The sequence below is a fragment of the Phoenix dactylifera genome, unplaced genomic scaffold, assembly GCF_009389715.1.
Source record: "Phoenix dactylifera cultivar Barhee BC4 unplaced genomic scaffold, palm_55x_up_171113_PBpolish2nd_filt_p 000207F, whole genome shotgun sequence".
NCBI classification, from domain to species: Eukaryota; Viridiplantae; Streptophyta; class Magnoliopsida; order Arecales; family Arecaceae; genus Phoenix; species Phoenix dactylifera.
Window position 1 is genome coordinate 322,998 of NW_024067723.1, and position 25,823 is coordinate 348,820.

General features: G+C 39.8%; 1 protein-coding gene across 5 annotated transcripts; it reads left to right on the forward strand.

Annotated features, from left to right (window-relative positions):
- The first annotated feature begins 2,696 nt into the window (after positions 1–2,696).
- Positions 2,697–21,580, forward strand: LOC103719062. Of its 5 annotated transcripts, none has more exons than XR_003387879.2 (5): positions 2,699–2,958; positions 12,000–12,081; positions 13,501–13,659; positions 14,569–14,732; positions 21,264–21,580. XR_003387879.2 is itself a non-coding variant. In XM_008808131.3 (4 exons), the coding sequence occupies exons 1-4, from the start codon at positions 2,740–2,742 to the stop codon at positions 21,269–21,271; spliced, it is 468 nt and encodes a 155-aa protein (XP_008806353.1). In that variant the 5' UTR covers positions 2,697–2,739; the 3' UTR covers positions 21,272–21,580. The 5 variants fall into 5 exon arrangements, 3 of the variants coding, with proteins under 3 accessions (XP_008806353.1, XP_026665043.1, XP_026665044.1); XR_003387880.2 differs by lacking the exon at positions 21,264–21,580 and adding an exon at positions 20,483–21,218; XM_008808131.3 differs by lacking the exon at positions 14,569–14,732 and having other exon boundaries at positions 2,697–2,958.
- Positions 21,581–25,823: the final 4,243 nt, after the last annotated feature.

The window sequence follows — 25,823 nt, forward strand, 5'->3', positions numbered from 1 at the left end:
GAATATTTGAAGATCTTGTAACTAAACTAGTTTGATTATTTGGACATGATGGATTTATTTATTTGAATTAATTGATTAATTGTGAAGTTATTAGTTTTTTTTTGTTCATCTTAGGCTTTGTATGACCTTTAGGGCACTGTTTCAGGGCTCATGCGATTTTGTCACATGGTCAGCCTGAGTGATGGGTTCGAGGCATGACAGATCTAAAGCCTGAGAATGTTTTGATCCAAGAAAACGGTCGTCTGATTCTCCTTGACTTCGCCCTCTCCACCGAGCTCCTGATTAGATTGTTGGAATTCTCAAAACTCCCCACCAAGAAACTCGGCCCCCATTGCTGTTGTGATCCTTCATCGTCGCCAGCCCAAAATGAGGAAGTGCTTGCGAAGCACCTTCTCCTGCAATGCCAGAGGAGGACTACATCTTTGCTGGGGATGAGTCCACCTCTAGGTCGTCGGCATTGGGGAAGTCAAACTCATTCGTGGGGACAGAGGAGTGCATGGCACTGGAGATCTTCCAGGGGGAAGGCCATGATTTCGCTATCTTGCGCACAGTTTAAGTTTTTTTTTTTAAAAAAAAAGAGAAGGAAAGGTTTACTAGTGATCTCGCCAAGAGTTCGAGAGGTTCCGACAATTTTGCCACATCATCACCAAGAGCATGAGAGGATTTGGTAATTCTCGCCAACAACCTTACGCCACCTAATCCGATCAGGGAGAAACAAGAATTCCCTCAATCAATTTAAATCGAATCTCTCCAAAAAAAAAAAAGATGAAAATAGAAGAATTACACGGCTTAAGCCTATTTTTCTTTGATTAATCTAAAATCAAGGTACAGAGTCTTTATTTATGACGGTGAGATCCGTTCCTGTCCAATTCAAGTCAAATTTTTTTCCTAATTTTAATAGAATTTTTTTTAATATATATATATATAAAACTAGTAAAAATAAACTCAAAAAAATTAAAATTATTTAGGAGGTACATCTCGATTTTTATAGCAACTCTGCTTTTTGTCGCTTCGCCTGATTCTTCTCTGGTTGGAAGATATGCCCGGTCAAAATCTTACTTAAAAAGAAAATTTTTGGTTTGATCGTCGTATTTTTAAATCTTAAATAATAGAATTTAGGTTTGATCACTAGAGATGCTGCCCCCTATGAGGTGAGGTGTCACGTCGTAAATTTCAAAAAGCAATTTGATTTTTATTAAAAAAATTAAAATCATTTTAATTAGACATCGTAAGATAAAGTTATGATCTTTGAAAGTTTGACATGCTATTCGGCTTTTCGATATGATAGATTTTGTTTCTGGACCCTATCTAGTCATACCCGTAGTAGTCAAGGTAGACTGACGGTTTCTCTGGATCACCACTGCCGCTGTTTGATGTGATGAGGAGTTTCTCGTTGAAGAGAAGAAAAGGTTTATTTTCTTATTTTTTAAAAAAATCAACTATTGTGCTATTTCATCAGTATATGCTAATATTGGTGCCAGCAAAATTTTCCAGCACCAAAAATCTGCCAGACGAGCTATAGTTAACCACACGCAAAAACCTAGGAACCTTATTAGATAAAAACTATTTAAAAATATTTTCTAAACTTGTAGAACCAAACATATAATTTATTTTATTTCAAACTACAGATAAACTGCCACTTTCAAAATTAAATTTAAATTTATCCCAACAATTATCTTTGCAAAAAGCAATTCAAAAAATATTAATTTTATAATATCATTACAATAAAATTTTATGTATAATTGCTATAATGCATTAAATTTTATGATAATTATTTTAAATTCTCTTTCAAGACATTCACTTCTTGGATTAGATGGCAACATTCCATAATCCATAGTTTTTTATTTGTAATTCTGCACATCCTTCATAAAATTTTCTTTGGCCTACCATTTGGATTCTAATACGGTCTAAAGTATAAACGCATCCAAAATCTATTATTAGGATATTTATTGCCGGGACCACATGACAGATCCCATACATCCTTTATGGATAAAACAATCTTCTGCGTACCATCTTAGATCCGATATAATATTTCTTTATAGACGGATGCAAAATATTAAAATATAATACATTTTAAATAATATTATTTTAATATAAAAATAGAAATTATTATATAATTTTTTTTTAAAAATATCAACTCTCGTATAATCAGGTATTCTCTGAGACATATTTTTTAGAGTTATTTGCCATACAATTTCACCAACTCTTTCGGTTTTTTATCAGGCTCACACAATATAATCCACTTCTCTATGTGGCTTTGCATATATTGCCTATATACCAATATTAGATCATGATTTGGGACCGCAATGCTTAACCAATTTAATTTGATTTAACTTGTTGGAAGTTAGATTAGATTAGGTTACTTCTGGATCAAATTTAGTTTTTTGATTTATTTAATTAATATATCTAGTTTGGATTGATAGTTTTTAATTTATTCTGTATCCGATCTAACCTACATCTTGGCCGGCAAGGCCAAATCTAAAATTTTAGCCTATTTAATTAATACATCCAGTTTGGATTGATAGATTTTTAATTTATTCTGTATCTGGTTTGATCTGTATCTCGTTCCAATTAGACCGAATTGCTATCCGATTATTATTGGCTATTTAGTTGTGATTATTAACTTAAATAAAAAATATCACACCTAAGTATGCAAGCTTCTATCTCACGTGTACCGCGCGTGCCTTGATTAAAGGCGCATGGCCACGCTATATCCGTGGAAACCGGAAAGCTTCGTTAATGGCTTCTGCGACGCTCTTGGCTTCGCCAAAAACCACTCCTCATCCTTCTCCTTTTCTGCAACAGGGCAAGGGCAGAGACGCCGTGTACGTGGCGGCAGTGCCACTGAGAGCGGCCAAGGGCCCCTCCCAGATGCTCATGTCTGCAGCTTACTCTCTCGGCCTCTGGGATCTGCAGCACTTCATGGTCATCATAAAGCCCGACCCTTCTCGCCCTCAGGTCTCCTCCTCATTCTCTTCACCTTCTTTCTTATTAATTTCCTCTGATCAGTTGTTGTTTTTCCGTTCATTTGATGATACTGGTCTCTCTCAAAATTCTATCTTTTTGTTTCTCCTCTCGTCTCCTCTTCTTCTATGGATTTTTTTGGTTGTTTCTGTTGTTCTGCGATTATTATTATATTCTTTTAAATTCTATGATTAATCTTTTAGGTGATAGCATTGCTGGTGCTTCATGGTCTTTCTCTGTCCTATAACTGTTTGACAAGTGGTGTAAATGAGAATGAGTGACTTCATTTGCCACTTCTGGGAGTTTTCTTCTTTGAGTAGGTAAAACTGTTGCCACTTGAGAAAGAGATGCAATATGGATATCGGAGGAAAGGGATGTAAAAGGTTGAGGGTTCAAGAATCAAGAAGGTTGTGGACTGAGAGCCATAACCCTGAAAAAACCTAAAAATTGATCTAGACCAACTTTATGACAATTTCGAGTTTAAATTTAAGCCAGTTTAGCACAATATAGTACCAGACTCTGGCTTCGTTTGTGATCAGAAGAAATAATGTAGCTCATTGGCCCTTGATTATATCCATAACCTAGTTTTCGTTGCTGATATCATCATTCTTTTTCTCCCCTTTTTAGGAGTTATTTTATTTTCTTCCCCTTATCCCATGCCACCTATGTACTTGCATATATGTTGTCAAGCTCCGCTTCATACTCACGCCAGTGTATTAGACTGTGACAAATCGAATAAATACATATTTCAGATATTGATTTTTTTTAATGATTTACAACTTTTGACACATTTGTCTTGGCTTGGGGAGATTAGTGATCAGGAATTTACAGGGTAAACTGTCGCTGTTTGGTGGCAGATAAAACTAGATAATTACATTAACAGCATATAAGGGCATTTAGAGAGTGATAATGTTACACCCCGAACCCCGCACCTAGGTTCGGTACGCGACACGGCCGCACACTCTTTAGAGCAAAGCTCTAGAGAATATGCAAGGCCTAAAAATATAAATCTATACCAGACAACCCAGTTGATCTAATTACAAAATTTAATCATCCAACCAAAATCCGTGGTGCTCTATCTAATCATCTCTCCACCTATGATCTCAACCATAGACATGCACAATACAACCTACAACTCTGAAAAAGAGAAAGAAGAAGAGGTGGTGAGTTTTACAGCCTAGTAAGAATCCCTACATATCCACACCAATACAATAATAAAATAAGTTTGAAAACTACAAGAATACGTTGCACACATCATGAAATCACAAATTGGTTATCAATAATGCTTGAATAATCGGTATAAATATGCACATTAAATAACGATATAAATCTAGCCACTCAAGGGTATTATATCATACAATATCTCATAAATCTTCATTAATATTTTCAATGTTTTCCATTCTGTTTCTTATTAACTTGATCCAAATCAATTATTTTTCGGACTTTGGGCTGCATCCCTGTCACATTTCCGGCCCGTGACGGGGCAATCAAAAGTATCACATTTCCAGCTTGTGATGGGACAACCAATAATTTCATATTTTTAGCCTGTGACGGGGCAATCAATAGTTTTGCATTTACAATTTGTGATGGGGCAACTAATAGTTTCACATTTTCGACCTGTGATAGGCAACCAGTAGTTTTAAATTTCCAGCCTGTGACGGGACAATCAAAAGTATCACATTTCTAGCCTGTGATGGGGTAACCAATAATGAGATAAGCCCAAAGTCCTTGTTTATTCAATCCAGTTTATATCCACACATCAATTCCTTTTTATTTATTTCCAGCTTTTGACTAACTACAGTCACATTTCCAGCTCGTGACGAGGCAACTAATATCAAATGGTTAGTCCAAGCACCATATCTATTAGTTCGATTATGCAAGTATAAGTTATGCACATACATGTATCCATCATAATACCAACCACAAGCAAATACGATCAACATACAATTTATGCAGGTCAACGTACAAGGATTTATACCTCTTTGTTGATAATCCAGACGTCTTCACCTGCCCGCACCACGATCTACGAACAGGGGGTGTAGAACCCTGCTCAAGATCCTCTCGTCCAACAAATTGTTTTCCTACATAACCAAATCACTATTATAAATTATCCAAGATATCTGACAACCCAGAACTCTCTATGGATCTTCTAAAGGGTCTACCAGCATCTAGCAACCTAGGACTAACTAGCCATCCATGATCTTGCTGGATCAAACTAGAGAGAGAAAACCTCAACTAGAGAGAGAAACTAGAGAAAAGAGAGAAAAGGACATGGAAAGAGGAGAGAACCAAGTGGCTCTCCCTCTCTCTCTCTCTTTTTCTACCTTCTGCCTGAGGCTTGCTCGGCGGTAGTAGCCGCCTGTGGCTGGCAACCCCCAGCAGTCGACGGCCCAAGGCAGTGCCGGCCGCACGCCATGCCCGGCAACGGCCGGCCGAACGAGAAGAAACTAACGCAAATAGGGAACTCGTTTGTCTCCGAATCCGGTGGCTCGCCAGCCGGATTCAAGAGGAACAAGGGCCCAGAGATCGAAAAAGGAGGAGAGACGACTCACCTTGCCTCTGGCGAGATCATCCTAGCTGGATCGACAGCGAATGCTCCAATCCCTCCCGTGGCAAGCTTAGAGCTCCAACTCTATATTGGAAGAACTTCTGGTTGATGCCCAAGGAAGAGGGGGAAAGGGGGTCTTTATGGATAGAGATTTGTTTCAAATTAAGTAGGGTTTGATCGCCTAGCTCTCTCCTTCCGGTGGACTCGAGGGAGAGGAGTCGGAACAGGGGAGGGAGAAGTCTTCGATCGGGACTTCCCCTCCCCTTTTCACATGGGTCGGCCGATGTTGTAGCTCAGAGGCCGGCCCAGGCTCAATAAGGGTTGTGGGCTCTTACAGATAATTTGTTAAAGTATTGTGGTGCAACTAGGGGCCTTTTTTTACCTGGTATATAGCATAAACCATGAGTCAATTTTCATTACTTGTGTGGACAAACTACTCGTATTCAACATAGAACACCATGGCATGCTCTTTGTGTGGATGGTGTAAATTGTAATGTTAATGGATGGGAGTAATATAGAACCGTATGCAACATGTTGGAAAATCTGCATATAGTAAATAGTCAGATCAGGAAAATGAGCATGCGCATCAGGATTTCTTGGTGAGCAAGGTGTAGTTGAAAGATTTTCCTAATCAAGGGAATTAGATCTAATTGGTCCTTTAATATTCTTTTGTAATTTATTGATTGATTCATTAGATGTGTTGAAAAAGAAGAATAAAGGAAGTGAATTGTATTTCTGTCTATATCTTACAATGTACAGGAGCAGCCTTTATATAGACTAGGAGGTTGATGAAGTTTGGCAAGACTACTAAGTTTGGCACAATCAATCACAAATCAATCAAGGTGAAATTTGGTAAAGTCAACTAAGTTTGGCACAATGTCCTACAATGATTCTAACATCTCCCCTCAAACTCAAGGTGGTAAAGTGGACACCAACTTGAGTTTGGAAATAAAATATCGAAAGATGCCCGGAGGATGAGCTTTGGTGAAGATGTCCGCAAGCTGATCAGCTAAAGCGATAGGACAAAGACGAAGAGTGCCCTCCTATAAATGATGACGCACAAAATGACAATCGATCTTAATATGTTTGGTGTGCTAATGGAAGACATCATTGTGAGCAATCTGAATGGCACTATGACTGTCGCAATAAATAGGAGTGCTCGACTGCTAGGGAGAACCCATATCCTGTAGAAGCCAACGAAGCCAAAGAAGTTTGAAAGTAGTATCAGCAAGGGCTCGATACTCAGCCTTGGTGCTAGAGCGAGCAACAACTGTTTGCTTTTTGCTTTGCCAAGAGACGAGAGAGTCACCCAATAGGAAAAGAAAACCAGTGGTAGAGCAGCGGTCGGTAAGGTCATCGACCCAATCAGCATCAGAATAAACCTATAATGCCAGGGACAAGCGAGAAGAAATATGAAGTCTATGAAACAAGGTACCCTTCACATAGCGTAAGATGCGAAGAATAACTGCATAGTGAATAGAACGTGAAGCCGTCATGAACTGGCTGACAAGATGTACATCATAGGCAATATCTGGTCTGGTAACAGTGAGATAAATGAGGCTCCTAACGAGCTGTCGATGAAGTGTAGCATCTGGAAGGAGCTCCCCATCTATAGCACGGAGCTTGATGTTGGACTCTGGACTGTCAGCTGTCTTGCAATCAGTAAGACCAGCAAGAGAAAGAAGATTAGAGGCATACTTGGCTTGGGTGAGATAGTAGCCATCAAAGGCGGGGGATACCTTCAGTCCTAGAAAATAACTGAGAGAATCAAGATCCTTCATCTCAAAGTGCTGACACAAAAATTGCTTAAGCTCATGAATACTAGAAAGATCGTCACCAGTAATAATCATGTCATCAACATAAAGTAGTAGAACAGTGATACTAGCAGCAGTCTGACGAGTGAAGAGAGCAGAGTCGTAGGGGCTAGAAGTAAATCCAAGATGTGCAACAGTGGAGCTGAATTTGGCGAACCAAGCCCGTGGAGCTTGCTTAAGTCCATACAAAGCTTGTCGAAGACGGCAAACCTTACTCGGATGATGAGGATACCCTGGGGGAGGCTCCATGTATACCTCCTCAGCCAAATCACCATGGAGGGAGGCATTCTTCATATCCATTTGAAACAAAGGCCAGTGGCGTGCCGAGGCCACAGTTAGGAGGGAGCAGATAGAGGTAATGCGAGCAACAGAGGCAAATGTCTTCTCATAATCAGTGCCATACTCCTAGGTATATTCATTTGCCACCAGACGAGCTTTATGCCGCACCTCAGAACCATCAGAGTTAGTTTTTATCTTGTAGACCCATTTACAACCAACGGCAGTCTTTTCAGGAGGAAGACCAACCAAATCCTAGGTATGAGTTTTGTGAAGGGCATCGAGTTCTTCGGTCATAGCTTGCTGCCAAAGAGGGTCAGAGAAAGCCTCACGGTAGGCATGAGGTTCGTGTAAAGAAGCACGAGCAGCATAGCAGTGATAATCACGAAGATGAGTAGGAAGTGCTTTTACCCTAGTGGAGCGGCAAAGGATGGAAGGATCAGGCTTAGAGGAAGACAACTTTGGCGGTAAAGTGGGAGGACCTGCAGAGAGATCAGGAGCAGTAGTAGTGCTCGTCGATGGATCGTCATTAGAGCTCACTGGTCCTGCATCAAGGTCATTAGTGTTTGGTAGCAAGTTAACAGAAACATCCGTGAATATTGGTACATGACCCTAGAGTGGAGGTGGAAAGGAGGACATGCTGCTAAACATCTTATGCTCCCAAAAGGTGACATGGCGGGATATCCGAAGACGTTGATCAATAGGATCATATGAGCGATAACCCTTATGTTCTATACCATATCCTAAGAAGCAACACAAGCGGGATCTAGGTTGTAGTTTAGTATGCTCATGAGGCTGAAGAAGAATGAAGCACATGCTCCCAAAATCCCGAAGGGAATGGTACTCAAGAATTTTCCCATAGAGAAGTTCATAGGGTGACTTATGTTGTGTTGTGGGTGAAGGAGTGCGATTAATAGTATAAACCGCAGTGAGAGCTGCTTCGCCCCAAAAAGATTCTGGAATAGATGCAGAAAGTAGAGGGGCTCGAGTACTATCCAAAATGTGTCTGTGCTTACGCTCAGCACGCACGTTCTGTTGGGAGGTTCCAAGACCTGAACGATGTGGGATCGTGCCATTTTGTTTCAAGGTGTTGAGACAAGTGGAATCCCAATACTCTATGGCAGTATCAGATCAAAAAATCTTAATTAAATGAGAAAATTGAGTCTGAATCATTTTCTGAAAATTAATATAAATTTGTGGAAGTTCAGACTAGTTGCGCATAAGATAAAGCCATGTGTATCGAGAATAGTTATCAACAAAAATCACAAAATAACGTGATCCCTCCATAGTAGGAGTATAGTCAGGCCCCCAAACATCAGAATGTACTAGATCAAAAAGTGCTGAAGAAATTGAGTCACTATTAGAAAAAGGCAAATTAGATTATTTTTCAAGTTGACAAGACACACAATCAAATGACTTAGGACTTAGAACCTAAATGACCACTAGACATTAACGAGCGAATATGAGACACAGGGGCATGCCCTAGTCGAGAGTGCCCAAGACTGGAGTAGCTGACGACGTACAAGATGGAGTTGCAGCCGACACATTGACCGGAAGATGCAAAGAAGTGAGCTCGAACAAATGACCAACCTTACAGGCAGTCCCAATGACCGTCCTGTCTGCGGATCCTGCACCAGAACATGATTTGTGAAAAGTAATTCAAGACCTAGTTCACAAAGTTATCCGACAGATAATAGATTTAAAGATAATTTGGGAATAAGGAAGGTATCAGTGACAGATAGCTGAGGAGTAGAAACAGAACCATGATGACTAACATGCATATGAGAACCATTGGCAGTGTAAATTATAGGTGAATGAGATAATTTAGTTGTGGAAGTAAGAAGAGAGGAATCAAAGGTCATATGGTTACAACAAGCAAAATCAAGATACCAAGATTGGTTACCTGAGGTGGTAGTCAGAGCTGAAGAGAGATTGGCCTTAGATAAAACCTGATGGATAAGGGCTTCAAACTTTGCAATAAATATACAGTTGGGGTAGAACGGTCTACAGATGAACCTTTCGAAGATTCTGAAGGACCAACGACAATAGTCTTTGGAAAAGGAACTCTTTGGCCGAAATATTTAGGACGTCTCCCGCACTCGGTGATCTTATGACCCAACATCGTATAGTAGTTGCATCGAATAGTGAGGTTAGAAGATGTGGGTCGAGTAGGAGGTGCAGAAGGAGTGGCCAGAACTGGCTCCGAGGTGGGCAGCCTTATAGTGGAAAACTTGGTCTCTTCAGAAATGAGCTCACTCAGCGCACTCTTTAGAGTTGGCAGGGGAGAACGGTGCAATAAAGCAGCATGAGTGCTTTCAAAATCATCCCTGATAGCCATCAAAAGTTGAACCAGACGCGTACCATCTCGATATGCCATAAACTTCTTGACATCTTCAGGATCGGTCAGTTCGGGCTCACACAAAGAGAGTTGATCCCAAACATAATTCATCTAAGAGAAGAAATCAATAATAGACTGACTTGGTTCTTGTCGCATGCGATGAAGGTTGGTGGAGAGTTGATACTGCTAAAAGGGGTCGGCTTTGTTGTATCGATGTGCCAGTAGATTCCATGCATCTTTGGCATTCTCAATCCTGTTAAGAGTATTGCCAATGGAGACAACACTTGTGTTGGAAAGTCAGAAAATGATTATGAAGTGTGTGCTTTCCCAGTTGTCGAGAAGGTTGTCAAAGACATCTTGTGGCTCTTTCTCTCCTTTCTCGAGTTTGTGCTCGGCACCGGTAACAAATCCCCAAAGACGATGTCTGCGAAGCCACATGCGCATAGCATTAGACCATGCATTGTAGTTCGAGCCATTGAGAATGACAGAGATGGGTTGAGTCACTTCTTTGGTGTTGGACAGATTTTGGGCCATGATTCGGAAAGGTGGTCGCTGGAAAGATTGTCGAAAAAGGAGGTTGTCGGTGTCAAAAAAGAGGTGGCCAAAAATGGCAAAGTTGTAAATATGCAGTAACTCTGCACTTCCGTTTTTTTTTTGTGGTGGTGCAACTTGGGGACCTTTGGTATGTGAAAGGATTGGCTAAGAGGATGGGGGCTTCTATTCAGAGCCTTACGGAAGCTGAGAGGATGGGGGCTTCTATTCAAAGCCTTACAGAAACCTTTGGTACATGAGGAACTTGAAAGAGAATTGGCTTGTGTCTTGTCAGCTTGAAAGAGAGAGGATGGAAGTGCTGATGGTGAACACGGAAAGCCGACTTCTCGAGCTTCCGTCAAGGATTTAAGAACCTCAATTTAAGCTTGGAGGGGGCAATTACACAACAGCAGAGGAGCGGGTCACGAGGCCCAATAAGACGCGCGTTGGAAGAGGAACAAGACACGCATAGGAAAAGGAACAAGATGCACGTACCAATTTCTCGCAAGAGGAAGTCTAGGTCGCGAGGCCCAACAAGATGCACGCAGGAAGAGGAAGCTTTGAGTCGCAGAGGTGTTCTTCCCTTCTATCGGTATCCAGCAGAAGATGCTTGTAGGCCGAGCAGGAACAAGAAGAAGTTGTTGAAGATGTGCGTGGGGGAACGACCGCTCGGGGACGAGACAGAACAACTTTGCTCTGATACCATGTTGAAAAAGAAGAATAAAAGAAGAAAATTGTATTTCTGTCTTTATCTTACAATGTATAGGAGCAACCTTTATAGACTAGGAGGCTGATGAAAGTTTGGCACAATCAATCACAAATCAATCAAGGTGAAATTTGCTAAGGCCAACTAAGTTTGGCACAATGTCCTACAATGATTCTAACAAGATGGATACCTGTTTTAGGAGGTATGGAGTTCATTAGTTTAATCTTCCACAATCAGTCACTTGTGAAGTACAGGATAGAAAGTTATCCCAAAAAATATGTTTGTTCTTAAAACTATTAAAAAATCCTGAATAGAATTAAGACTTTCTCAACTCTCAAGATTTATTTCTGTTGGAGTTTAGTCGCAGCTGGAGATGGGCAAACTTTCTTTGTGATATTGGCGGCCATCTGTGGATAATGTGCTTAAGCAGACTTCAATGAGTTTTTTGCTTGGGAACCTGAGGTCGATTTGTTAATGTTTTGTGAGATGTGGATTACCTTTGTGGACGTGAATAAAAGATGGAAATAAACTACCTCATATCAAGGGCAAAACTATAGTTTTTTACATAGAAGTGATATCACAGATGCCTGAATACATTGAAATTGCCATGCTCAGAATGTTAGCCCTAGTTTCTTTTAAAGGATTGCATTTTTAGTTTTTCTTCCTCCTCTTTTTGTTTCATGAATCTTAAAGATTACAATTATCCTGGCACCAATTACGTGGAGACCTTAAATGGATGTGTTGGCATTTCATTCTGACCATTTTTTTCAAGCCAAACTACAGATTATTGATAGACATACTCCTATATATTTTTGTCCTCAGGCATTTGTTTTCGATTTTCAACCTCAAGATCCTGAAAATGTTTATACAGCAGTTGCAGCTCTATCTGGGTGGAAAATTCCAGGTGAATCCTCATTTGATGTACCAAATTTTGGCTTATCATCCATGGATTCAATCCCATGCATGCTATCTTATAAGGAGTTGACAATTTGTGGTTTTATGATACTGGAATTTCTCCTCTCAAAAATCATGGGATTTCTATATCTTAGCTCCCCATTATTTTAGTACTACTGATTTCCCACTATAATGAGGGTGCCAACTAGTCGAGTTTGTAAAGTCTCTTGTGTGAATACAAGAGGCCATGTTTTGATCCTGCTCTCACCTTGATTTTCATCCGGGCTTCCATCCGTCCTAGAAAGAAAAAGAGAGAGAAAAAATAAAAGAACCTCTTATAACCTGAATCTAGCTTAGGTCTCTTTAAGTGTTTCCCTTAACATCCGTGACCTCTAACAAATTACAGCATATTCTAATGGCCAAATTCTAATGTTTACTTGATACCTTTCACCGTTTTATCTAGCTTGACAAAACTGTGAGGGGTTATAGATAAGAAAGGAAAAGAAAAAGCCTCCAACATTGCCCCCTTCAATTTACTCATTTCTTCGAGTTATGATTTTCATATATTTTCCCTAAATTTTTGGGAATGGCTGTCCTCATAGGTAAAGCTACCAAACTCGTAATTCAACTATGCAACTTACAGCACATCTTTCTTCCTGAGGAAGGCTATTGAGAATTTCTATTTTCATGTAATGATAGTTGGAACTTATCCTAGGGGTGGAACATGTAGGGTTTTTGCTTAAACCAGGCTCAAAGTAGAGTCTGAATGAGATTAAATGTGGCCCAAATGCCTGAGCTGTAGGCTGCAACTTACAGGCCATTATACACATGCTTTAATTGCATCTGTAGCAGTATCCAGAATTATGGCTGCACCACATGTGCCAAATCAATCATGTGAGGCCATCCTGCATATTATCAGCCATTCTGTAATTTCTGTCACACACTAAACAGTCTATCAAAATATTGAACCTTTAAACATTTGTCGGTAGAAGATCCCTACTGATCTACCAACGAACATCGGCACCTTAGGTAGAGGCCAAGATTTCTAGGGTGATTTTATATTTATAGTCTAGCTTCTCTCATTATACAAGCCTTTAGTGGCTTCCATACTATATTTCCCACTAGGAAGAAGCCTCCAAAGAAAGCTAATAGTGCCTTAGTTACTGCTGCCCGCTAGTTTGTTATGGTTGCCCCTACTCTAAAATCAACTGGTTTTTTTTAAGTGCCTATAATTTGTTTGTCCTGTTTGCAAGTATTTCTGATGTCTCTTGGTCATCATTAGTATCATCTGAAAGGCTTATAATATTGACCAATTGGCTTGCATTTTATTTATTTATTTATTGAAACTCAAAATAGTTGGGTAACAACAATAAGATGTTTAGTACGAGACTAGTGCTATATTTTATATGACTTCCACCCTCTTTCCCAGGAGTTATCCGCAGGAGGACATTGAGAAGGATACCTATAAGTAGATGCTGGTTTGTTGGATTTTCTATAAATGATGGTGTAGATTCTGCCATCAAATTTAATGAAGTCTGGTCAACTGATCTGATTGTTGGTAAACGCGACTGTCGCCATTACACCAATGGTAACTTCTCTCTTTGAATTATAGCTATTCTTTGGCTTAAGTTAGAGAATAAGAAATCTTTCAGCAATATTCATTTCATGCTGCTATGCATAAGTAATGGATGAATTTTGTGGAGTTTTACATTCTACAGTGCTAGATTTGTTTCCTAGTACACTGCAGAGACAACAAGCATCTAAAAAAAACTGAGGTTATTTAAAATTTGGACTTGAAATCATTCTCCAATATGCCTTTAACCATTGTTGACATAATTGTTATTGTATTTCTGTGTATGCATGAACGGCTATAACTTATGTATGGTTAGTGAGTTGAGGAGTGTTTCAATAAGGAGTTTCAAAACCCTGAAATATATAGTTCACTTGTGTAACAACCCAGGACCTCACCCAAAATAGCTAGCCCGAAAGTATTATTTTGGTTCCTTGATCCTATATAAGTACCCAAGATCTACCCAGTAAATAACCGACGTGGGACTAAACACATGCCCGCACGGGTCCTCACATACTCCTCTTGTTTAAGCCCTGACGTCCTCGTCAGACTAAGGGTTCAAATCCATTCAAATCTAATCACAAACACCACGATCGGCCCATGGTCAACCCCAATAGATCTGTGCTGCAGTGTCCCCTAGTCCACATAGGTTATGGGCCGGGTCCGCTCTAATACCATTTGTAACAATCCAGGACCTCACCCAAAATGGCTAGCCCAAAGGTATTATTTGGATTTCTTGATCCTGTATAAATACCCAAGATCTACTCAGCAAATAACCGATGTGGGACTAAACACATGCCCGCACGGGTCCTCACAACTTGCATGAGTTTGAGTTAATGCATGTGGATACTTGTAATGCATTCTATTTAAGCACTGCAATGATTTGCATGCTCAATATGTAAAAAATTTTATCTTGCCACATTGAAGGATTGGTTGAACACCTAACTGGAGAACCACATGCCCTGGAGTGTCTAAGAGAAACTTCCAATGGCTAAAATTCCATCATTCTGGATTGTGATATACATATTGTGGCTGTGCTGAAATCAAATCCTCTAACAAAGCACATTTCTACTCTCTTCAATTACAAAAAGGTACATGTTGTTTATCATGTATTATATTTTACTTCTTGATCCTTGGACATATTATGATATAATTCATATTATTCACAATATACTGCAGCACTCGGCAAAGTTTGCTTTGACTTGAATATAAATATATTAGATGGTATGGGGAATTATTCTTTGAAAGAATATATAAGCTTGATACTAGCATAGATTGTTAATAGTGCTATTTTGGTGAGAAGATGACGATGGAAGTTCTACCTCATTTCTTAGATTTCATATTTAATTGGTCAAAACAATCTTTTCTACAATCATGGTCATGATCCATAAGCCGTCTCATGTAAATTTGCTCTGGTTAGCTCTACTAGTATTGTTTTTCCATCCCAGATGTCAAGAAAGCTAAGATCCCAATGATAATATTTAAAATTCCTCTACGAACGTTGGTAGCAAGAATCTTGTGAGACCCAGCTCTTCTTTGAGCGACTCTTCCAGTGAAAGCTTCTACACACTGTCTGTCGAACTTATCTCATGTTGGGTATGTCCATCCTTCTCCATCTTTGGTATTACAACCACTTCAATTTTAGGCTTACTGCCCATGCCAGTAGCTTGTTCACAGCAAAGGCAGTAAGCCAGGCAGAGAGGAGTACAAGACCGGAGTTTAAGAGAACTTAAAGAGTTGTTCAAATCTAACAAACATTACCAAGCTTGCTTGCAATGCTGAGGGCTCACCATTACTGGAAACTTGTAGTTCCATCATTTTTTTTTTTTGATGCTTCTACCTACATTATGATCTTGGCTGTTAAATTATAAGGATTAATTTTTGATCTAAAAGAAACAGCTCTAGCAATACCAACGGTCGAGAATTGTTTCTAGTGAAAAGACTCACTCAAAGCTCGGAATACAACTATCAAACTTTATGTGATTTGCTAAGATTACTGTCAAGTAATGTAGGTATGATTGATATATTACATAGAGTTGAATGCACAGGAGTGCAGGGTATCCTCCTAGAAGTGAACATTGAAGTCTAATCTGTGGGACCACATTGGTGAACTACGAGCTGTGAACTTTGAAGACAACCCAATAGGAGAACCCAGTATTGAGCATATAGGTATGATAAACTTAAAAGAGGTACTGACAAAAGGTCTGACTCCAAACAATCTGAAGTTATTTCTCTTCGTTGTTATTTCTTGCTTCTTTCATCAATAAAAAGAATATTGATAGTCAAAGATACATTAAAGGGAGGGAAAAGAAGAGAAAGTCTGTAGAAAGGCATGGATGAAGGAAAACAGTCCTGACAACATAGATAGTAGTTTATCTTCAAGTAAAGAAATTTGCGGGAAATGGATAACATGATATGACAACAGTATGATGAAAATTGTTTAAACAAAACCAAGTTATACAGTCGGAAAAGAAAGGAAGAAGAAGAAGAAACAGGAAACTAGACCAACCTAACCACCACCATTCCAAGAAATTGTAGTTCTTTAACTACTGTGTTCATTTGAAGACCAAATCTAATAGATAATTAGTACTTTTATGTATCCCACTTTTATACTAATAATTGAAGTCTAAAAGTTTCCAAGTACAGAATATTTCTCCTGTACTCACATGCAATATAGTTCTCTGTCCTTGATCTTCGGCTTGCTTTCTAGAAAGCAGAGGGAAAGAAAGCTGATCCACATTCTCTGAGATTTATGGAATCCATTCTCTCACAGTTACCTCTTACTAAGACACCAATAAGATTTAAGCCATTTGATGTCAGCTATCCTGAATGAGGCTTCTTTCAATTGTCGTTAGCTGTAGCGTGACGTATCCTACTGACTACCTTATCAAAAACTTGCAAGGAGAATGGGATGCGGGGCCACCAAAGGCCCCACACCCTCATTAGGGGTGGTTCTATATACACCCCCCCTGTTGCTCAGGACACCCCCCAAAAATTAAAAAAAAATTAAATACTCTCTACACCCCCCCATTTGCTAAGGACACCCCTAAAAAATTAAAAATTCCTAAATTACCCCTCACCCTCTCCACCCCCTCACCTAAATTGCTCTCTACACCCCCCAAACCCCCCCCCCACCCCGCTCTTCCCCTCCAAAACACCTCGCCAACGCCCAAAACCCCCCCGTTCCCCCTTCTCCCTCTCGTCGCCGGCATTCTCCCGATCTCCGACCACCTCGCCGGCTTCTCCCGGAACCACCTCGCCGGCTTCTCCCGAAATTTTTTTTTTTCACGGTTCGTGCTCCGTTCGGCACTGGATCGCCGAACAAAAGGCTTCTGTTCGGCTGAACAGTGCCGGACAGAAGCCTTCTGTTCGGCACTGTGCAGCCGAACATATCTGTTCGGTTGAGGGTTGCCGAACAGAAGGCTTCTGTTCGGCACTGTTCAGCCGAACAGAAGCCTTTTGTTCGGCGATCCAGTGCCGAACGGAGCACGAACCGTGAAAAAAAAAAAATTCGGGAGAAGCCGGCGAGGTGGTCGGAGATCGGGAGAATGCCGGCGACGAGAGGGAGAAGGGGGAACGGGGGAGGAGGGGTTTAAGGGGGGTTTGAGGGGGGTTTTTTTTTTTCTTTTCAAAACGAAACGGAGGAGGAGGAAGGGGGGTGTATGAGAAAATTTCAAGGGCAATATGGTAATTACACTAAAGGTTAGTTTGGGTATTTTTTTTTTGGTTTTTGGGGGGTGTCCTGAGCAATAGGGGGGGTGTATATAGAACTACCCCCTCATTAGCCATCCGTGCGTCTACCACCACTATCACTTCGTACCATGACAGGTCTAGTCTCTGATTTGGAACATGCGAGCTATCCAAGCTCCATATGGAATATCATTCCCTTGCCTCTTCTCCACTGTTATGGCAGAACATGACTAAGCTCCAAATTGTTTTTCTCGGCTTTTGTCTGAAGTAGAGCTGATCACGGGTCTTCTAGTCCGCCCAGCCCGGCCCGAAATTTTTCGGGCTTGGGCATTAAAAAAAGGCCCATGGGTTGGGCCTGGGCAAAAAAAGCGGCTCGACAAAAAAAATCGGGCCGGGCCTGGTCGGGCCATTCTGGCCCATTTCCAGATTTCAAACAAAAAAAAAAAAATCGAGCCTGTCGGGTCGGGCCTATCGGGTCGGGCCGAACTAGACGGGCCTAGAACCAGATTTATAAAGTCGGATCGGACCTGGACAAAAATTTAAGCCCGACAGTCGGGCCGGGCCGGGCCTGGGCATAGCCATCGGGCCTAATTTCTGCTGTAGAGCCCGGCCCGAGCCCGACCTGGCCCGGATTTTGATCAGCTCTAGTCTAAAGTCTAAACTTGTGATATTTTTCTTGGGAACTAGAGTGGAGTCTAGCTGAAAACTGGAGTGATGAGGGAGTCAAGCCTAGCCTTGTATCGATTCTAGGGGCGCAAATGAGCCAAGCAGTTTGCAAGCTACTTTAGCTCGACTTTCGATTTTTACCATAGCTTGAAGGCTCACATATCTAGCCGAGTAATTTTATTTTTAATAATATTATATTTTGTTTAGAATATATATTATTAATTTAATGATTTAAAAATATAATATTATGTTATGTTTTATTTTAATCATATTTTTAATTATGATCGAGACTCAAATTCGAGCTCGAGAAAGGTTCGGTTGATATTCAAGCTGAGTCGAGTCAATCTCGGATATTGTTTTTTTGATCGAGTCAAGTTTAAGCTTGGATATCAAAAGCTTGATCGATCACGAGTCCAATTTCGAGCTCAACTATTTTAAATCGAGTCAAGCTCAAACCTTTAACTATTTGACTTAACCTAGCTCGGCTCGATTGCACCTCTAATCGATACAAGAGATTCAACTGACTCAACTACTTAGGAAAAAGAAAAAAAAAAACTCAGATGGTTGGTACCCTCAAGCTCTTGATGATTTCAAGCGTGATTATTTCAAAAATTTACCTGTTAAAAATGTTTATATCAGCAAAGCTCCCAACAAATGATGATCTAATTCATGCTATATCTCATATTAGTTTCTTGATAACGCTTAGCTGCCAATATCAAATTCCGAAGCTACTTGACCCTGCTTTCTTTGCTCAACTTGCTATTATTGGAAGATAATTTAAGAAAGAGAAAAAACCTTTTCTTGATGTTTATGGTTTTTAATCTTGACTACTTCCAGATTAACCCCAAAAGGAATCAATATATATCAAACCTAAACTTTTAGAAAAAGATACATAAAAATATCCCAACTTCTTAGTTTCACACATGATGGTATGTTCTACTTACAGAACTCTCTCACGACTGATAACCAAATAAAAAACAGATCACCTCTAGAACCAAAGCATACACCAGACTCATCAAAACATCTTAGTCCCATAACCTTCTTAAAATCGATTTCAACATCAAATCTGAAAACACACGACATTTTCCGAGAAGGAAAACAAGTCAACAAGAAATCCTACGCGTAGATGCGGTAGCGCATGCTGTCGCGCACCATGAGGTGGTTCAACTCGTCGTCCCTTGGTCGCCGGCCCGACATCCAGCCCGGCTCCTCCTCCTCCTCCTCCTCGGCCTGGCACGCCAGGCACGACGCCACCGCCACCAGCGCCGCCAGCCCGCCCCCCGACACCGGCCCCGGCTGCGCCTCCGCCTCCCTCGCGCTCGCGACCGCCCCTTCGTCCGCCACCTGCGCGCTCCTCTCCTTCCGCCACCACAGCCTTCGCCTCACGGCCGACAGGACCCGCCACATCTCCTCCATAGCCCCAAAGATCTTCTAAACCTCTCTCTCTCTCTCTCTCTCGGTGAAGATATAAAGATTTATGATGGAATCATGGGAGGTCGGGCGCTAGCATGAAACTTTTTCTAGTTGTGGGTCTGTCTTGCATGCGTAGGCTATTTTGAGGGGTCTTTTTGATGAGTATAGCAGTAGAAATTTTTTGTTGGACCAGATCCACCAGCTTAGCAGTAGACTAGTCCAACCACAAAAGGGCATACCTATACGTGAGGCAAAAAAGAAATAGGAGAAAAGGAGGCAATCGTGTCCCTTTATAGTTGGACTAGTCCACCACTAGCTGGTTGATCTGATCCAACCAATAATATCATATACACAAAAGACTGATTTGCAGTATAAAAAAACGAGTTGAATCTTTCACACAAAGGGATTCACCTTTTTTTCGCACGAATCCACCATCGGATCAGCCACCACACATATCTCAAAATACTCGAAAATCTATCATCCACCTGTATGTACAAATATCAGAGCGACCAATAGATGATCCAACGGTGGATTTGCACAAAAAAAAGGTGAATCTTTCTTCCCTGCGAAAGGTACAACCTCATCCCTAGGCTATCCTAAGTATAGAAAGATAGGGAGGTATGATATATGAATTTTGATTAATTGCTTCTTGGTCTTCAACTGGGAACTTGGAAGATGATCATGGCCGTTGGACATGGGGGGTTTAGAATGGCGGAACTAGATTGGGTGGTTTGGATTGGAGAAGGAAGGGCTAATAGTGAGCTCCCTGTCTTATTATTCCATGTAGGGAAGTACTCAATGCTGTTAGGATAAGATGGATATAATGGGCGATTGTCAATTTCAAAGACAAAAGATATATGGATAGTTTTATGCCAAACTCGATTCTGATTCTGATGTGCGACATGCTTGTCCATGAAGGCAGTGCATTTCATTTTGCCCAGTCGTCTTTATCCCAAGAAAAATGCTGTGCCCATATATGGATCCTAAACACCATTTTTTTTACATTGATGTGGTAGCTTGTGATTGGTTTAAAAAATAGAGGTTATTGAAATTGAAAACTGCTTTTACTCAGGTGCCTACTGGCCTATGAGCTGGGGGATAGAGAGAGAGAGAGCGCTCCTATGCTGCCCACCACTCTGGGGAGATTTTCTGGACCAAACATTCCGCTGTTGCTCATCCACTAAGTTGTTTTCTTTCTTTTGACTCTATTGGCGATGCTCACACGAGATTAGTATGAGTGGCTGGTGTATCCAAAGAGAGAGAGGATAGAAGAAATAGTACTTGAATTGGTATTGGGAGGACTAGCTATCGATTTTTCAGAAGAAATTGATTTTATTATTAAAAGTTTGATGGCCAAGAGTGGTTGAGGATTGTTTTGTGGGCATGAGAAAGCTGGTAGGAGATTCTCATTCATCTTTCAAATGCAACGCCAAGATATCAACAAGGACACTGAGAAATCCATCCTTGTGAGGAGGGGGTGGTTGGCAAGCTCCTGCAAAGTGAAGATAATATCACTAGGCTGGAGGGTTTTGTTTTTCTTTTCTGCATCGTTGTTTGAATGTTTTACAAGACGAGACTCATCGGTTGCTCGAAGTATTCCTTAAGCATGATTGGCAGAAAAGATGGACCAAAATGTCATATTCTTTCTGAAATTTTGTTTTATTTGCTCAGAGAATATAACATCTTGATGATGGTAAGGGAGTTGTATGGCCTCCCTTACTATCAAAGTGTCATATTTTTTCACCTGGAACATTTTATCGGCATGCTCCTTTACCTTTTAAGCCAAATACTTTCCTCTCCGGTTCTAGTCTCTGAATTCTATGTAAGATAAATATTAACTTGCACCTTTGCAGGGGTTTGAGAGCGGCAGTTTTTCAGTAAGAATGCAAAAGTGAGGAACCTACTAACAGCCAGTTAAATCCAGATTTAAAGATCACTTTGCTATTAGTTAATATTTTGCTAATTCTCTTTCTCTCATTGTTGTGGTATATTATCGGTATATTTCAAATTTATGTGTTATAAACCAAATTGCAGTTCCAGATGCCATCATCTCGCAAGAGTATGAATAATGCATTAAGAAAACTGGCCTCCTCCTCCTCATGTAATTATATCTTCTAAATAGATTATTGTAATAGAGTTTGGAGGAAGTGCCTCACTTCCTCCCTTTCCATGCCAGAGAGCCTAAGTAAAATACTAAAATACTTGATTCGAGTTTGACAATATTTGAGAATCTACTGCAGATGTGGCTGAGTCAGTGAGGCTTCACTTTTGACCAGTGATTACTTATATCATTAAAGATGTATGGCACTTGAATCATAGTGCACTGCTGAGTGGCCGCATGGACTTTTTTCACAGAATTCTCAAGTGGCATTACAATCTGGCCAAGCACCAACCAAGTGAGACCCACCTCCAACGTTTCAGTGGAAGTTTTCTTTTCTTTTCTTTTCTTTTCTTTTCTTTTTTCCTTTTTGGATGAAACGCGCTACGGAGGCTTGATTATCGTGAGGAAGCTTGAAAGATTGGCTGTTTTCTAGTATTTTTGGAGCAAAATTCTGCCAATTTCAAGGATAGGTAGAGGAGTCTCTTTGGAGATGGCTAATGAAATTGGAATATTACAGACGAGATTAGTGTGGCCACTCTATAAAGATGGAACGGAGGAGATGTTTTGAGGATCGAGTTTAGTAACTAGTCTATCTTAATGCAGCGACATATAGGTAAATTTTGGATCATAGAATAAGACTTGATCGTTCAACAGTTTGAGCATGAACATGGTTTAGATCTGAAGGCAACATAATTTTAAAGCCATACTTAGATAATACTTTCTGCCGATCTCAAAATTCACCTTGTGTATGGCAAGCAGACCTGAAGTGGAGGCTTAATTTCTGTTTCGTAGAGATCTTAAATTATATATTTTGAGGATAACTTTATGATTTTTCAGGCTATATATATATATATATATATATATATATATATATATATATATAATAGGAAGTGACGATCAAGAATAAGATTCAAAAATTCTTCTACTTCAGTTGCTGAAAAGAAAATCAAACCAACAGAACCAAGACTCATCAACAATTGAAGCTTAATGTGACTAGAACAAATAGCTCATATATAATATTGATTTGACCAGTAAATTTGAAGCTGTCACCGTGACTCTCCAATATCTCATGCTTAACCTTCGTGCAAATTTAACTGCAGATACTACAATTGTATTTGGATTGTCCTAATTACAATTACACAAATTGTATCAGGATTATTTATAGGACATACAACTATATCAGTTTTACGTGTATACATGCATACAATTATTTATTTATTTATTTATTTTTGGAACTAGGATAGGAGAAATCTAGCCAAAAATATGTAAAGGTGAATTAGAAATGCAAGTAATTGGTACTAAATCTCAATGACTTCACTAACCGCAGTGTTTGCATCATGTCAATTTGTGGGTGAGAAAGATGCGAGCCCCAACTTGCCTCCTCTACTCTCAAACACCTCGACACGTAGAGCTTGTGGAGGCCCAGGAGGTCTCAGCTTTTAACATCGGTTTAGTGTTTATCTTTTACTTTATGAGTTAACAAGCGCATATAAGGATGCTCAGGAATGATTGCAAAGGCAGGACCATGCTTTCAATAGCCAATGGTTAGAAACCAAACCTGAGTCAAGCTTTATCCTTCTTTTTAATAAATCTTCTTTAAGCCAATAACTAAGATTCTTGTTCTAGTATTAGTCAGACCCAGGTCCTGTCAAGTGGGCCCATTTAATTCAGTTGTGTAACCAAGCTCATATGCTTGCATGTCTCATCATCATGGAAGGCTAATTATTGTCTGAAACAAGATACTTAAGTCACACACCTATGTGATTTCAGTTTTGTTAAAAAGGTTGAACCTTGTGGACAACAAGATTGCAATGTCCTATTTACTAAGGAAAAAGATTGCTGAAATCTAGAGCTTATAAACTTCTACAGGCCATCTTTGGTACTACATAATCTTGAGATACACAACAACAACGAAGGAGATATTTGGTGTTAGTTTTATAAGAAGATCTAATTGTGACTGAAATTAATATAGCCTTCTATGGATAGCATTCTATTTGAAAAATTGAATGCTCATCTATCCTCTCTTCCTCACCTTAATTTGAAATGCTCATCTCTAATATATAATGGTATACACGTTTGAAGATCAATGAAATAAACATAATAACGTTGAAAAATTGAGATGTTTTGTAGTGATGCAGTTACCTAGTTGCTGCTAATCGTATGATCATAACATCCTTGGAGATAGAAGCTGAAATGGAATAGTAATTCTAACTTTCATCCACTTGCAACTTTCCATTTCCTTTCAACTTTGGCTGCAGATCCCTTCCCTTCATCCAATTCATACTTGAGGGTGGAGAGATTAATTTGATAGCCACATCCTCTTTGTTGGCCATCAAAACTAGCCTGGACTCCATCAATAGAAGTTACCTGTAGCTTGAGGCATAGTCATGAGCTATTGCCAAGCTACTGCTTGGGTTAATAACACCCATCCCGATTTCCTTTTCTAAGTTCCAAACCACTTCCACATCTTATCATGACATCAGTTAAACAAATGCAGCCACATCGTGGCTCTCCTTGGCTACGCATTTGCATGTGATTACGTGTGAGAGAAGGAAAAACCAAGCATTTAGCACTGAAAGAGCAAAAGAGGTAAAACGGATTTTAGTTTCTGAGAAAACATATAAAGGTAGCACAAAAATGAGGCTAATGGCTTATGACCCTCTTTGTATCTAGGAGAAAAGGGAAAAACTCGGGTGAAATCCAAAGCTAAGATTGAGAGATGCTGACCTCACATTACTTCTGGCAAAATTTATTATCTCGGTGTCGGATCCTATTCTGATACCATCTTATTACAATATCAGTATACAGCATAATACAAAATGGCAAAGCGTACGAAGTATCAATATAGTATGAGATTGTATACTAGTTCGGTACCAATAAAAAATTATATACTAATTGGATACTAGTATGTTACAATACTGATCTATATGGCAAATCTCGACTTCTAGGTAATTTTGTTAGCAAAAAACTCAGTAACTTGAAAGAAGTTTTAAGAGATAAAGGTAATAAGTTCCTTTGTTCAACTATGCATATCGAGAGCTCGGTGCATCGATTTAAGAAAGAAGGATCAAAAAAGTGCTTGAGTGAATGGGTTTAAACTTGAATATAATTTGTGCTTGCTTGCTGTTGATATTCTCTTACTTTGCCCATGGAAGCAGCATGGCTAGGATATTCCATGTAGAGGATTTTGGTGCGATTTCTGACGGCATGACAGATAGAACCAAGGTAATCACGTTTATGATAAAGCTAAGAAATTATGGACTCCGAGAACTGGGACTTACAGTTGGGCCGGTCCGCGCGTGGCTTTTCAAGGCCTAATTCACTTTTGGATCGGGCTCATGTTAATATTTGTTTTAGCTCAATCCAATCCATTCTGGTCCTATTGCAGAAATAAAGTTGGGCTTTGACCTGGAGGAATGTAACCAAGCCTAAATATACCAAAAGGTTACTACAAGCAATCAAAATCCGTTTGAGATGTTAGGTTTAGCTTATTAACTTAACTTGTAATCCAAATCTTTGTTAGGCTAGGACAAAACTTGACCACTCCCATCGAGTAGATTGGTTGAGATGGATTCAGAGCGTGAATCCTAAGTTAACTATGGTTTTATCATCAAGCCACATGTTTATGCCTTGCGGAGCTGAAGGTCGTGGGTCCCGACACCATTGAACCCGTGCGTGTATATATTTAGTTCTACGATGGCTACTCACTAGATAAAACTTAAGTTTTTGTAGAAACTCATATAACATCTTCCGGTTAGTCTTTTTGGATAAGATCTCATATTGGTACAAATAATATCGGAGTAAACCAAGTTCATAGCCTATGTGGATTGATGGATATTGCAACGTATGACCACAGGTTGATCGTAGTATTTGTAATTAGATTTGTGGTACTTATGATTGGATTTTAACAAATTTGGATTTTTAGCCTAATAAGAATGTTAGGGCTTCAACGGTCGGAGTATATAAGGACCCACTAGGTAGATCTTGGCTGCTTATAAAAGGTTGAAGAATACAAATAACTAGCCATTTTGGATAAGATTTTGGGTTGATACATCCTCAATCTCAAACTCTTATTTGATAGGATGGAAATCTTCTTAATTATTTTTGCTCAAATAAAAATAAGATGGTGAGGGACAAGATGCCTCATGTGCTAAATGTTAAAGGCAGTCCATTTTACATGATCTCTGCATTTTACATTTGTTTAAAATTTAACAATCCAAACCTCAACGTAGTCACCCTTGTAGAGGGTCAGAAAAACCTTGGCTAAACCATGGGTGTTCATGCTTTAATATTAAACATAACTAATCTTTTT

Coding starts and splice junctions, on each gene's coding strand:
- LOC103719062 (XM_026809242.2), top strand. CDS start 2,740: ATGGCTTCTGCGACGCTCTTGGCTTCGCCAAAAACCACTCCTCATCCT. Junction 2,959..11,999: donor CCGACCCTTCTCGCCCTCAG/GTCTCCTCCTCA, acceptor TTTTGTCCTCAG/GCATTTGTTTTCGATTTTCA. Junction 13,660..20,482: donor CTGTCGCCATTACACCAATG/GTAACTTCTCTC, acceptor GCTTTTACTCAG/GTGCCTACTGGCCTATGAGC.